This window comes from Sphaerodactylus townsendi, linkage group LG02 (genome assembly GCF_021028975.2).
Source record: "Sphaerodactylus townsendi isolate TG3544 linkage group LG02, MPM_Stown_v2.3, whole genome shotgun sequence".
Lineage (NCBI taxonomy): Eukaryota > Metazoa > Chordata > Lepidosauria > Squamata > Sphaerodactylidae > Sphaerodactylus > Sphaerodactylus townsendi.
Genome location: NC_059426.1, coordinates 51,476,518 through 51,490,173, shown reverse-complemented (window position 1 = coordinate 51,490,173; position 13,656 = coordinate 51,476,518). Strand labels below are relative to the sequence as shown.

General features: G+C 41.1%; 1 protein-coding gene across 1 annotated transcript in view; it reads right to left on the bottom strand.

Annotated features, from left to right (window-relative positions):
* Positions 1-13,656, bottom strand: part of TMEM163 (transmembrane protein 163) — a 105,658-nt gene that overhangs the window by 33,495 nt on the left and 58,507 nt on the right. The window contains exon 4 of the mRNA XM_048485272.1: positions 5,990-6,081. Coding sequence (XP_048341229.1) covers positions 5,990-6,081 — 92 coding nt within the window. The remainder of the gene's footprint in view (positions 1-5,989; positions 6,082-13,656) is intronic.

Below are 13,656 nucleotides of genomic sequence, written 5' to 3'. Positions count from 1 at the left end.
AACAAGGTGCCCCGCGGTATCTTTGCAATGAAGCTAGTGGAATGTGGGCTAGACAAGTGCTATTTATTATTTTTATCAATGACTTGGATGATGGAATGGAGGGCATGTTAATCAGATTTGCAGATGACATCAAATTAGGAGGGGTAGCTAATCCTAGTTCCTTTCAGAGGACTTCCCTACCCCTTAACCATGCTGGGATGTCAGAGTGCCCCATGCAGAACAAAGTAATGGAATTATATAACATTGACAGTTTATCAAGTTGCCTGAATCACTCAAAGCCCTTAGCTTCATCTGCTGTAGACGAAAGCTGAGAGATTCAAAACAGACTACATAAAGTATTTATTCACAAAATACATAGTTAAACTGCAGAACCCCCTGCCCCAGGAAGTGATGATGACTGCCAATGTGGAAGGCCTCAAGAGGGGAATTGACATGTTAACAGAGGATAAGGCTATCCATAGCTACTAGTCAAATTGGATATTTTTCAGTATCAGAGGATCATGTCTGTTATAATAGGTGCTGTAGAATACAGGCAGAATAATGCTGCTACAGTTGTCTCCTGCTTGTGGGCTAGTTGTCCACTGTATTAAAACACTGCTGGGCTTGACAGGCCTTGGTCTGAGTGGGGGAAAACTTGCCAGGAATGGGAAAGTGCTCTGATTGGTGGAGCAACCAATTGACTCAGAGAGGTAGGAGATATCTCTCTGAGAAGGAAATTTCTGTAAGCTTTAGAATTTTGAATTCCTCTGAGTTAACATCAAGTAACTTAACTGTGTGTGTTAAATATCTACTCTGAGGGAATTTCAGTCATGGAGTGGATCTGACTTGAAACATACTGAGTTCAGTGTGAGTGGAAAATACAAAATACACAGACAGAATTCAGAGTTTTATTTAGTGGTCAAAGCTGAAGGTGGAATAGTAGTAAGACTTTTCACAGGTGACCATAAATAAAAGGGAAGGGAGTATATCTCTTGGGTGAAGAAGCATTTCTAATCCTGTTAGTACATAGGTGGATTCCCAGTCTGGTGTTTAAGTGTTCTGCTAAAGTTACCACAGGAGGGAAATTTGTGTGAAGTGGGTAGCAAGGTTGTATGTGTACTGTATGAAAGGATACCAGCCTGTTAGAACCCAAAGCCAGTAACATCTAACTGATGCATCTTAAAATGAAGAACCTCTCATAATATCTAAGCAACTGAAGTTAAGTGTGCCTAGCCAAACACTGAGGTTTGTGCATAGTGATCTTTTGACTGATTTTCAACCAGTTGAAATATTTCCCAAGTTTGTTCAATAAATATTACTTCTGTTTGTTGTACTTGCCTCATTCTCTAGTGTCTTGAAATGGGGATTTGCCAAAGTGGAAAAGGACTCCCTTCACCTCTTTAGAGTTCTTAAGAGCAAGCAGATAATTTGGAGTTCTTTGGAGTTCTTAAGGCGGAGCAGATAATTTTTAAACACTTCATATGCTACCATCAAAACAGCTCAGCCATAGAAAAGATGGGAAAACCCTGCCTAGTATAATTAAGAGTCTGCCTGAGTCTGTCACAAATAGTTAGGAGAGTGAAAGGGCCTGCCACAGTAAGTCTGCTGGTCATGTAAGCATATACAGTAATGTTTCCTGTTACTAATGCTGTGCTAAACTACATTTCTCTAGTTTAGCTAGAAAAGAAGATTTGGTTTATATAATTTAGCTGCTGTAAAATATATATGGTTGGGTTTTTCCTTGCCTAATTACCATCCCATCAAGTCTCCAGCAAATGAGATGTAGTGACAATATGTCTAACTGGGTATATAATTAAGCCCTTGGTAATTATTACTCTCCACTCAATCTGCTCCAAGAGCAGTAGAGCTGTGTCAACAGATTTAAGGATTAAAAAAAATTAGTGATGAGACAATCTGTATGAATGTTTTCACTTAAACGTGCCAGTAGGTGGATAAATGGATGGATAAATAAATAAATAAAATCACTTCCTTTTCCTCTTCTCATACATTGTATTTAACAAGATGGCTTTTGCATATGGTTGCAACTAATTTTAGCAGCCTTCTGCAAAGTTAATTAGAATATTCACTGAACTGTGATGACACTATGCTGAATAAAACAAGATCGTCAATATCAGTCAAATAACAAGCTGGTAGGCTCAGTTAGCAGACTATTAGCTTAGAGCTCAGTTTTCAAAATTGTGAAAATAGACCTTGGTTTCTTCTTTTAACATAAGAGCTAGTGGTGGTGAACCTATGGCACTCCAGATGTTCATGAACTACAATTCCCACCAGCCATGCTGGCAGTGTTAGAATGTTAAATAAAACCACATATTTTGTTCTTCTAACACCTGCTCCTACTGGTCAAGTCATAGTCAATTTGTGATGACCCTATAGGGCAATGGTGGCGAACCTTTGGCACTCCAGATGTTATGGACTACAATTCCCATCAGCCCCTACAATTGGCCATGTTGGCAGGGGCTGATGGGAATTGTACTCCATAACATCTGGAGTGCCAAAGGTTCGCCACCATGGCTATAGGGTTTTCTAGGCAAAAAATGTTCACAGGTGGTTTGCCATCACCTGGCACTCCATAGCAACTACAGTCTTCCTCATCCAAATACTTACCAGGGCCAATCCTATTTAGCCTCCAAGACCTGACAATATCGGGCTAGCATAGGTTATTTAGGACATGACACTATTTTTAGTAGTTTTAAAAATCCTATCACCAACGATCAGTGGCACATCAGCTGAAGATGTCATTTGAGACTGCTGCTACCAGCCACAACCACCACCAATTAAAACCACATCACAATGTTTTTAAAAACTCAAACTGTTCATTGCCCAAGGATTGGAAGGCCCAGCCTGGCAGCCAGTAAGTATTTACCATGGTGAAGACCACAATCATCATCACAGGATAATCACATCACTTCAGGTGCAACTTGAAAGCATTAGAATTGGAATGAGGTCAACCTATAGAACATGCTCCTTAGAGTTTGGGGATTCCTCCATGCTATGCAAAAGGAACCTTGGAGTTTGGGAGCAAGAACTAGAGCATCACCTCAGTGTAATTTTGAGTTTGCTCCTTGCCTATTTGATTCTCATCTGAGATTCTTAAACTTTGCTGCCAACTTGCAAGAACATGGTAAGGAAACTGACATAGACAAGTGGAAGCTGTAAAAGGATATGGTCAATTTTAGAGTCAACTTCAGTAGCACTTTAGAGACCAACAAGACTTTTTCAGTATAAGCTTTGGAGAGTCAAAGTTCCCTTTGTCAGATTCCACAAAAACAGCGGGGAAACATTTCAATCTTTTAGGTCATTCCACTGCTGACCTAAAGCGGCAATCCTCAAACACAGAAGATTTGCAGGAGATTACAATGTGGAACTGTAAAACCAATGTGGTATAGTGACTAAGAGTGGCAGACTCTAATCTAGAGAACCGTGTTTGACTCCTCACTCCTCCACATGAGCAGAGGAATATAACCTGGTAAACTGGGCTTGTTTTCTCACTCCTACACATGAAACCTGCTATATTAACTTGGCTTGTCACAGTTCTCTCAGAATTCTCTTAGCCTCACCTACTTCACAAGGTACCTGTTGTGGGGAGAGAAAGTGGTTGTAAGCTGATTTGAAACTCTTTAAAGGTAGAGAAAATTGGGGCATAAAAAGCCAACTCTTCTTCTTCTTGAGTTCATTCAGAACAATGTACCTGCCAAGGCTGATTAGGGACCTAGGACATATCCCACTACAGATGCTAATTTTCTGTCTCCAAGCATTTTCTCTCTACTCTAATTACTAAGCCCACTGACTTCTGTATCCTTAGTTGCTACTTTGCAATACCCTTCCCACCTTCTAATTGGAATATCAGAACTCAGAAACCTCCATCCCAACTCATAACTGATGAAAGGAGCTTTGACTCTTGACAGCTTATACCCCCAAAATCTTGTTGGTTTCTGTGATCTTAAAGGACTCTAACAGAATCTTATGGGTTGCATTCAGAGTAGGCCTGAAGGATGAACTTAATTGGAATAGATAAATGTACCCTGTACACCATACCTCAGAGAATAGTTATGAGAACTTTTGCCCCACTGTTAAAATTTCACCTCATAAAAGACTAACATCCCTGAAGCACTGTCACTGTTTGTGAGTTATCGCTAGTGTTCCGTGGGGCACACAGAATAGTCAGGAAGATGGAGGGAGTGTCCTAAGGAATGCAACTCCAGCCATAAGGTTCAATTTTGTTACACAGTGTGTAACAGACTTCCCTCTGTGATACACCTCTGAAGATGCCAGCCACAGATGCAGGCAAAACGTTAGGAACAAGATCCACCAGACCTCGGCCACACAGCCCGGAAAACCCACCAGAACCAGTGGGATGTCTTCACTCAGACATCACCACAAACACAGTTAGCACAAGTCACAAAGAAAATGTAGTTTAGTACTTGTAGTTTAGAATTCCAGTTAAGCACTCACCTGTGGACTAGTTTCCTGGGCAGTCTATATTCATACTAACACTAATCCAGAGTTCAATAAAACCACAATTTGACTTATCATGATATCTGAAGGCAGACACAGAGGAATTATGAATTACTGACCACTCACCTTAGAAGTGCCAAACGTATCAAGTACTGTTTTAAAAAGAAATCATTTCTAATCCAAAAATCAACCTATATCTCCTGTTCAGTCATCAAGACTTCCTGCCCTCCCACTTTGGAAATACTTGGAGGTTTAGGGATCTAGTCTGTGCAGGGAGGGCTTTGAGTAGGTGCAAGACCATAGAGGTGCAAGATGCCATAGAGCCCATCCACCATAGCAGCCATTTTCTCCAGGGGACAACTCCAAGACGTACCTAGAGATTGGCATCCCAACTCCCACTCAATGTGATAAACTTTTAATTTGTTTTTATGGTCTGTCATTTGTCTAGGGTTGCCAGCTCCAGGCTGGGAAATACCTGAAGACTTGGGGGGGGGGGGCAAACCTGAGGATGGCAGCATTTGTGGAGGGGAGGAACTTCAGTGGGGTACAATAATCCCATAGAGTTAGCCTTCCAAAGCAATGGTTTTCTCCAGGTGAACTGATTTCTGTTGCCTGAAGATCAGTTGTAATCCCAGGAGATCACCAGCCGTCACCTGGTAGTTGGCAATCTGAAATTTGTCACTGGTTTCAGAGCCAGGAAGGAATTTGTCAGGTTTGCACATTTGGCACTGGGGTGGGGAGAGCTGATATTCTTCCCATTCTCCTCTTCCCCTATATTAATATGGTTAATCAAATGGTTAATAAAATCTATGGTTAATAAAATGTTGACCAATTATTCACCCAGCTCTGAGTGGGTCCATCTCTTCTTATCCACTGCTACTAAGTTCACAAAAACCTTCAAAAGACAACCAAATTAAACTCAAACAATCAAATCATATACTGAAACATTTGAACTAGAAAACATATTGGTTGTCTGAGTCATTTATACCAACCTCTGTCATAGGATCTGTCATACCAACCTCTGCTATAGATTTATCATGCACTAATCAGTATGAAAATTACTTTCTCACACAGGAATTTGTACATATTTCTTCTTCTCATGTGCATACACAGAGCAAATGTTCACACTGTATTTTTGTCTGCAGTCTGCAGTAAAGCACATTCAGCCAACTGCTGATGAAAGACAGAAAAGAAACCGTGGACAGAAAAGAAACACTCTTTTGACTATAAATAGGATACGACCAGGATTTAGAAAAAGTGCTTTTAAGATATCCCTGTGGAATAGCAAAGTATCATTGAAAACTTAGAATTTCAGCAAGGGTAACCATAAACATGTAAAAACGTTGTCAACTTATCCAAGATTTTATCAATCACTTTTGTGTCTTTGTGTGAGATTTGTGTTTTCCACAATATGTGTGCAATAAAATAAATGGAAGAACACAGAAGAAAGATATTTGACACTGAACAGGCTTCATGTTCTTAATCCATCTTCTCACAAATTTCCTAAGAGCTAGAAGAAGCCACAAGTACTCACAAGTATTCTCTTTGTGCTGAATGTACGGCAGCAGCATTACTGTAGCGCCACAGAACTATCACTGATGACAAAACATCCAAAGTGGCATCGAACTGTAAAAGATACATAAGCATGTGGTTTGGGGACAGTTATTAAAGCAAATTTCATTTAAAGCAATATTATTATGCTATGTGTACAACACAGAAGCCCTGTATAGTTCATTTAAATAAAAGCAGGGGGGAGAATTCATTGAAACATTGATGGGGTTTTTTTCTCTCTCTTTCTAGCAGAGGACCACAGACTCTGTTGGAGTGATTCAGATACTATACCTAATGATGGTTTAATATTATGTGAATAAACTCTGCACTCATACACTCCCTTATTTTGCCTTCCCTTTTCCTCACTCTTATGGTGATTAATGACTTCTAATTTACCACAAGCAAGTTTTGCTGTTATGTTTGAACTATGGTTTGCACTTCCCTTCCTAAACAGTTTGATACCTGGATTGGAAGTGACTTACAGGCCACAGTTTACTGGCTCAGAAGTAATAGCAAACTCTGGTTCACATGAAATTGGAAGTCCCTAAAAATGAAATCCTCAACAGAATTACACCCATTTAAGCCCAGTGACCTCAATGTAATGCTATCCTTTTTTCTTCTGTGAGGTTTTGATACACTGCAGCCATACCAGAGATCCAGCTGAAATATTTTTGCCTATTCTATCCCACTCTTTTTTTGTCATAGGTGTCTATTCTTCTGTTTAAAAAAGTCAAGAGATTGCCTCCCTTTCAAGTTTACTGCAGGATATAAAAACAAAACGAGCAACAAGCTACAATTCCTTTGTTTTCTCCTTTGTACAATGTAGCCTTAATGTCCTGATGACCAGTGGAGGAAAGATTTTCCAAGTCAAGAGAATTTTTCAGATATTGGATGTTTAGAGTACAAATTTTGTTTGCCAATGTGACAGACTGCTCTCGTTCTGCCTTCCCCAGGTTGAGTCTGGGAGTGATGGAATGAGTTGGAAGCTGGTTAGAAAAAAAGATAGTTTGTTATTGAGAGGACTGGAAGGATGAGAAGTGCCATAAATGGGAAATGAAAAGGGGTTCCAAGCGATAATGTTAAAGGGAAAGGGGGGAGTTACAACTAATGATTCTTTGAAGGAAATGGCTAAAATTCTGTTCACTGCCAGTATTGTCATGTGAAATCTATGCTTGCCATGATGGAAGCCCCAAAATCTGATTTTAAAAAACAGCCCAAAATGAAATTTTTATTTCCTACCCAATTTATTTTATTGTTTATTAGATTTTTAGAAACTCATAACTGGATGTCAAAGACTTTGATATACAACTGAATATTTATTCTTCTTGGAACCTCTTGCAATGGAAAAATATATTGTGACTATGGAATGAGTTGGAAGCTGGTTAGAAAAAAAAGATAGTTTGTTATTGAGAGGACTGGAAGGATGAGAAGTGTCAGAGATCAGGAGTTCAAGTACTGAAAAACATTGCATCCAGTTAAATATTTTAAATAAAAGTTAACTCCCTTATGTTTCAGCCCTGCTGATGGAAAGAAGCATATGCACAAACAAATCAGTCAGGCTTTGGCCCATATATTTAGTATATGATAGCAGCATGAAAGAGAAAGAAGTACTTAATTCCCTATCCCAATAGCTTGGCTTCGTATCTGTGTGAGGAATAGGGTTGCTGGTGGGGATCCACCATTGCTGGTAGCAAAGAAAGGGACAAAATTAAAAGAAAAACAAGGCTTCAGCAGCTACTTACAGGAAGTTCTTACCATAGAGTTCCTGGCAATTCTAAGAGCTACCCAGAAGTGACAAATGGTAGCTCCAGGAATCATTAGAATTATTATGGTAAGAGCTTCCTGTAAGGAAGATAAGATTTATTATTGAGAGCAATTGACCCCTAAAACAACCTCATACAGCATAAAACAGTATCCGCTCAACAATAACAAGCATCTCCTTCAACTTACTGTCATCTCCAAGCAAGGCAAATCCTGATGTTGACACAGTGAGGAAACATAATCTGTCTTGTGGAAGTGGAAGAATTCAGCCACCTGACAGCTCTTAAGCCACACTAGTGGTTAGTGGTTGCACACCAATAATAATTACTATTGTTGTTGCAAAAATTAGTGGTTGCACACTAATAACAACAATGGGTGCGCCTACTAAGATTCAGATGGTGCATTAGCCATGATTAGCTTGATGAAATGATTCTAGCTCACCTCAACATGTGTTTCATTAAAAATTCTTTCATGGAACATGGCTGGTTGGGCTAACAAAAGAGCAAATAGCTCCTTCTTGCATTACTTTAAAAAGTTTGATATTACATTATTTCAGGAAGCCTGGGCCTCTGAGAACATTGACTTGCCTGAGAACATTGACTTGCAAGAAGGAGCTATTATTTATGTGTTCAATGCTGTTCGTTCCAAAAACAAGGGCTGCCCAAGAGGTTGCCATCGTAATTTGTTCATCTCTGAAAACACATGTTTCCACCACAGCTAAATATGTTGGCTTTGGGCATCTTTATAGAGTCAAACTGACAACATTTTACTGTGATCTTTTCATTTATCTCCTTTAAAATCCAACAGCCAACGATGATATTGGGGGAAATTTGAATGTTTTATTCATGAACTGCTTATCAAATATAACAACTATCATTTTCTCATTATGGGGAATCTAAATGTTAGACTTGGCCCAAATGACCTTGAATTGGACAATAAATTTCCATTGCTAACGGAATTAAAGGTGGACAGATATTTTCCATTGAGAAATTCTAAAGACCAGGTATCGAACTATGCGGGGTACTGTTTGACCCAATTCCAACTTAGTTTAGATCTATTAATCTTAAATGGCATAGTGCAATAAGCTAGGGGAATTCTCTTGTAAATGCTTGCAGGGCTAGTACAGTTGATTATGCCTTGGTCTCAAGATGTACCTTCATGAGGGTTAGTTCTTTTTATATTGATTCTAGAATAGAGAATGATCACCTATCACTGGTTCTCACAATCGACATCCTGGGGACAAGTTTTAGATAATCTTTAAATCATCTAAACACACTGCCCTATAATCAAGGACAAAGATGGTCTGCTGAGGTGGGCAAAGCATTTATCCTGAATTTAAATTCTGTTCAGGCTTCCAACCTAACATCACAAATTGTCTCTAACAGTGATCCCTGTGCTTCAATTAAAGCCTTTGAATTGTTAATTTAATCCAACCTGGTTTAACTGAAACAATCATGCCTCGAGGCATCACCTTTCCTTGTTCACTCAAAGGATGCACCTTGGTTAGACGGAGAATGCTACCCAAAAAAGGCCTTATGGGTCCTGCATCAAGACTTCAGAAACTCAGGTCCCTCCCATATCTTATTGCCAGCAAAAAAACCCCCAACAAAACGATTATAAAGCATTATTGATCCAGAAAAGAAACAACCTGCATTTGATATGTGGCTATCGATACTGAATGCCTGTTTAATAATGACTCTGGCATTTAGTAAACAGCAATTTAAATCATGGTACTAGTATTCCCAGCTGTACCATCCCTGTAGATGTCTGGGAGAGACACTTTAAAGCCCTGTTCTCTGAAAGTAATGGTCACTATGAAGATGATACAGCCCAAATCTTGGATGCACTTTCTATAGCTCCTCAGTAGAATCCTGTTACAACAGAGGAAGTGACCAAGCTAGCTTGACCAACTGAAAAATGGTAAGGCTCTAGGCACTGATTCCTGCTGAACTATGTAACTTAACTCAGGTAAGATAACCATATAAAATATATTGTCAGTTTAGAAGCATTTTAGAAGTTTGGAGCCACAAGCTCCTAACACCTGCAGCTCTAGGAATCTCTAGAATCTCTGTGGTAAGAGTTTCCTGTAAGTAGATGAAGCCTTATTTTTCTTTTTAATGTTTATCCCAGAACACTTCCCTTTCCACAAGTTGCCACGCACTGCCTGCCATCCCTAGTGAGGGGCAGCTGAAGAGGGAACTGGGCTGCCCAGTCCGGTGGTGTCTCAAAGAAAGAAAGTGGGCACTTAATGTTTAAAAAGTCAGAGCTCTCATCAAAACAACGACTTCCTCATCTTATCTTGGCCATAAATGGGAAATGAAAAGGGGTTCCAAGCGATAATGTTAAAGGGAAAGGGGGGAGTTACAACTAATGATTCTTTGAAGGCTAAAATTCTGTTCACTGCCAGTACTGTCATGTGAAATCTATGCTTGCCATGATGGAAGCCCCAAAATCTGATTTTAAAAAACAGCCCAAAATGAAATCTTTATTTCCTACCTAATTTATTTTATTGTTTATTAGATTTTTAGAAACTCATAACTGCATGTCAAAGACTTTGACATACAACTGAATATTTATTCTTCTTGGAACCTCTTGCAATGGAAAAATATATTGTGACTATATTGGCTTTGATGCAACATGTTTTCCATAGAAGCAGCCGGGGGGGTGGGCATTTAAGGCTGCAGAAGGAAGAGAGGTTAGCTCTTCTTAAGCTCTTCTTAATTTAGGGTTGGTAAAGGAAGAAAGGTAATGAGATCATGTTCCTTCCATCCACAGAAACATTCTATTGGATCCAAGTCTCTGTCACTCTAGATGACTGTGGTCGTTTTCCCACTTACCATCTGCTGCGCGCTACTGTCGCCAAGTAGCGCGGGGTCCCCCGGCACTCCCCACTACAGGGGCAGCAACAACGCAGCTGCCCCAACGATGCCGCTCTCGCGCCCCCTCAGTGCACGTCATTCCTGGCGCTCCTCAAAACAGCACCTTTTGATGACCCCGGGCAGAGCGCGGGGTCGTGGGGAAGCCCGGGAGCGCGCAAGAAATGACACACGCTGAGAGTAGCGTGCAGCAAAGGGTGGTCATGGTAAGTGGGGAAACGACCTGTGATACCACCCTAGCCAGGGACCCCAACTCCCTGGGGTGTACCATTTTGTATCCACATGGTCAAAGTTGAGACATCACTCATGAGATGCCAAAATTATCCATTTAGTTGGTTAGTGCAGTTCTAATCAGCAGTTCCAAGTTTAACAATCATCCTGCTGCCTGGCTTGTTTGACCCTGATTACCTCCACTTGCTTCTACCCAGATTCTTAGGCTGGGTTCCCCTGCTGAGGTCCTTCACCTGTTCTTTGTAGCTCCTAACTCTGGCCATCCCATCTTCTGGTAGAGTTAGCTAGGCAAACCAGGCTTTCTCCATCGAGGAAAATCCTGTGACCTACCCACAGTAGAGAACTCAGGCCAGACTGGCTATTCTCTGCCCCAGTTACTAGCAGGTCCCAACAAAGTACTTTCTTCCTACCTCCTTCAGTTGGGTCCTGTTTATCCTCCTTCTCCTGGATTTGACCAGTTCCTGCAGCCCTATTCCTCCTCCAGAGTAGGTTTTTTCTCCCATAGAGAAATTTGCCCTTGAATAAATCTTTTCTCTTTGGCAAGATCTATTGCCAAATCAGATTGTCCTTCCTCATATTTGCTCCTGCAATGCCCTAACTATCCTCCAGGGGACCTCCTTTTATCCCATTACAGTGCTGTTGGCATTCTTAGATTATTTCCCATATTCCAACCCTTCTCATCCCAGGGCTGGAGTTCCCAGGGATGTGACAACAACCAACACTCTAGGACAATTCTCATCAGGGGTCCCCAACATAGTACTTATGGGTGTCATAGTGCCTGCCAACACCTTTCCTGGTCCCCTCCAACTGGTTTTTTTAAGTGGGCAAGACCAAGTGGGGCTTCTGCTCAGCAAGGATTTTGAATGCCAAGTAGAAATGTGATTAGTTGTGCAAATTCCTGAAGTTAGTCAGGAGCTGTCACTACAGCACAAGGATCATCACTGTGTGTCTGAAGCCATTTTGTGGCTGCTCCCACCATGCTGTGTCATAAGAACATAAGAACATAAGAACTAGCCTGCTGGATCAGACCAGAGTCCATCTAGTCCGGCATTCTGCTACTCGCAGTGGCCCACCAGGTGCCTTTGGGAGCTCACATGCAGGATGTGAAAGCAATGGCCTTCTGCTGCTGCTGCTCCTGAGCACCTGGTCTGCTAAGGCATTTCTGTAATCTGAGATCAAGGAGGATCAAGATTGGTATTAAGTAGATTGACTTCTCCTCCATAAATCTGTCCAAGCCCTTTTTAAAGCTATCCAGGTTAGTGGGCCATCACCACCTCCTTCGTGGTGCAGCATATATTCCAAACACTAATCACATGAAGAAGTGTTTCCTTTTATTAGTCCTAATTCTTTTCCCCCCAGCATTTTCAATGAATGCCCCCTGGTTCTAGTATTGTGAGAAAGAGAGAAAAATTTCTCTCTGTCAACATTTTCTACCCCATGCACAATTTTATAGACTTCAATCATATCCCCCCTCAGACGCCTCCTTTCCAAACTAAAGAGTCCCAAACGCTGCAGCCTCTCATCATAAGGAAGGTACTCCAGTCCCTCAATCATCCTTGTTGACCTTCTCTGCACTTTTTCTATCTCTTCAATATCTTTTTTGAGATGTGGCGACCAGAACTGAACACAGTACTCCAAGTGCGGTCGCACCACGGCTTTATATAAGGGCATGACAATCTTTGCAGTTTTATTCTCAATTCCTTCCCTAACTATCCCCAGCATAGAGCTGCCTTTTTCACCGCTGCCATGCATTGAGTTGATTCCCATGGAACTATCAACTAAGACGCCTAAATCCCTTTCCTGGTCTGTGACTGATAGCACTGACCCCTGTAGCGTGTATGTGAAGCTTGGATTTTTTGCCCCTACGTGCATCACTTTACATTTCGCTACATTGAACTGCATTTGCCATTTCTTAGCCCACTCACCTAATTTATCAAGGTCCGCTTGGAGCTCTTCGCAATCCTTTGTGGTTCTTACCACCCTACATAATTTGGTATCATCTGCAAACTTGGCTACCACACTACCCACCCCTACTTCCAGGTCATTTATGAATAAGCAAAGAGCACTGGTCCCAAAACGGATCCTTGGGGGACACCACTCCCGACATCTCTCCATTGTGAGAACTTCCCATTTATACCCACCCTTTGTTTCCTGTTCCTCAACCAGTTTTTAATCCATAGGAGGACTTCCCCTCTTATTCCTTCATTGCTGAGTTTTCTCAACAGTCTCTGGTGAGGAACTTTGTCAAAAGCCTTTTTGAAATCCAAGTAGACAATGTCCACTGGTTCCCCCTTATCCACATGTCTGTTTACACCCTCAAAGAACTCTAGTAAGTTTGTAAGCAAGACAGGACTTTGTTTCTTACAAAAGCCATGCTGACTCTTCCTCACAGCAGGTCTTGCTTTTCTACATGTTTAATAATAATTTTATCTTTAATGATAGATTCTACTAATTTACCAGGAACAGAGGTCAAACTGACTGGCCTGTAATTTCCTCGGTCCCCCCTAGACCCTTCTTTTAAAGATTGGCATTACATTGGCCATCTTCCAGTCTTCAGGGATGGAGCCTGATTTCAGGGATAAGTTGCATATTAATGTGAGAACATCAGCAATTTCCATGCTTGAGCTCTTCAAGAACTCTTGGATGAATGCAATCTGGGCCAGGGGATTTGCAGGTAGTACGTAGTTTATCAATGGCTGCCAGAACTTCTTCCTTTGTCTACCACACTCATTAACTTCTCAAGGCTCGGATCTCCTAAGAAGCTTCTTCTGCTCAGGTGCAG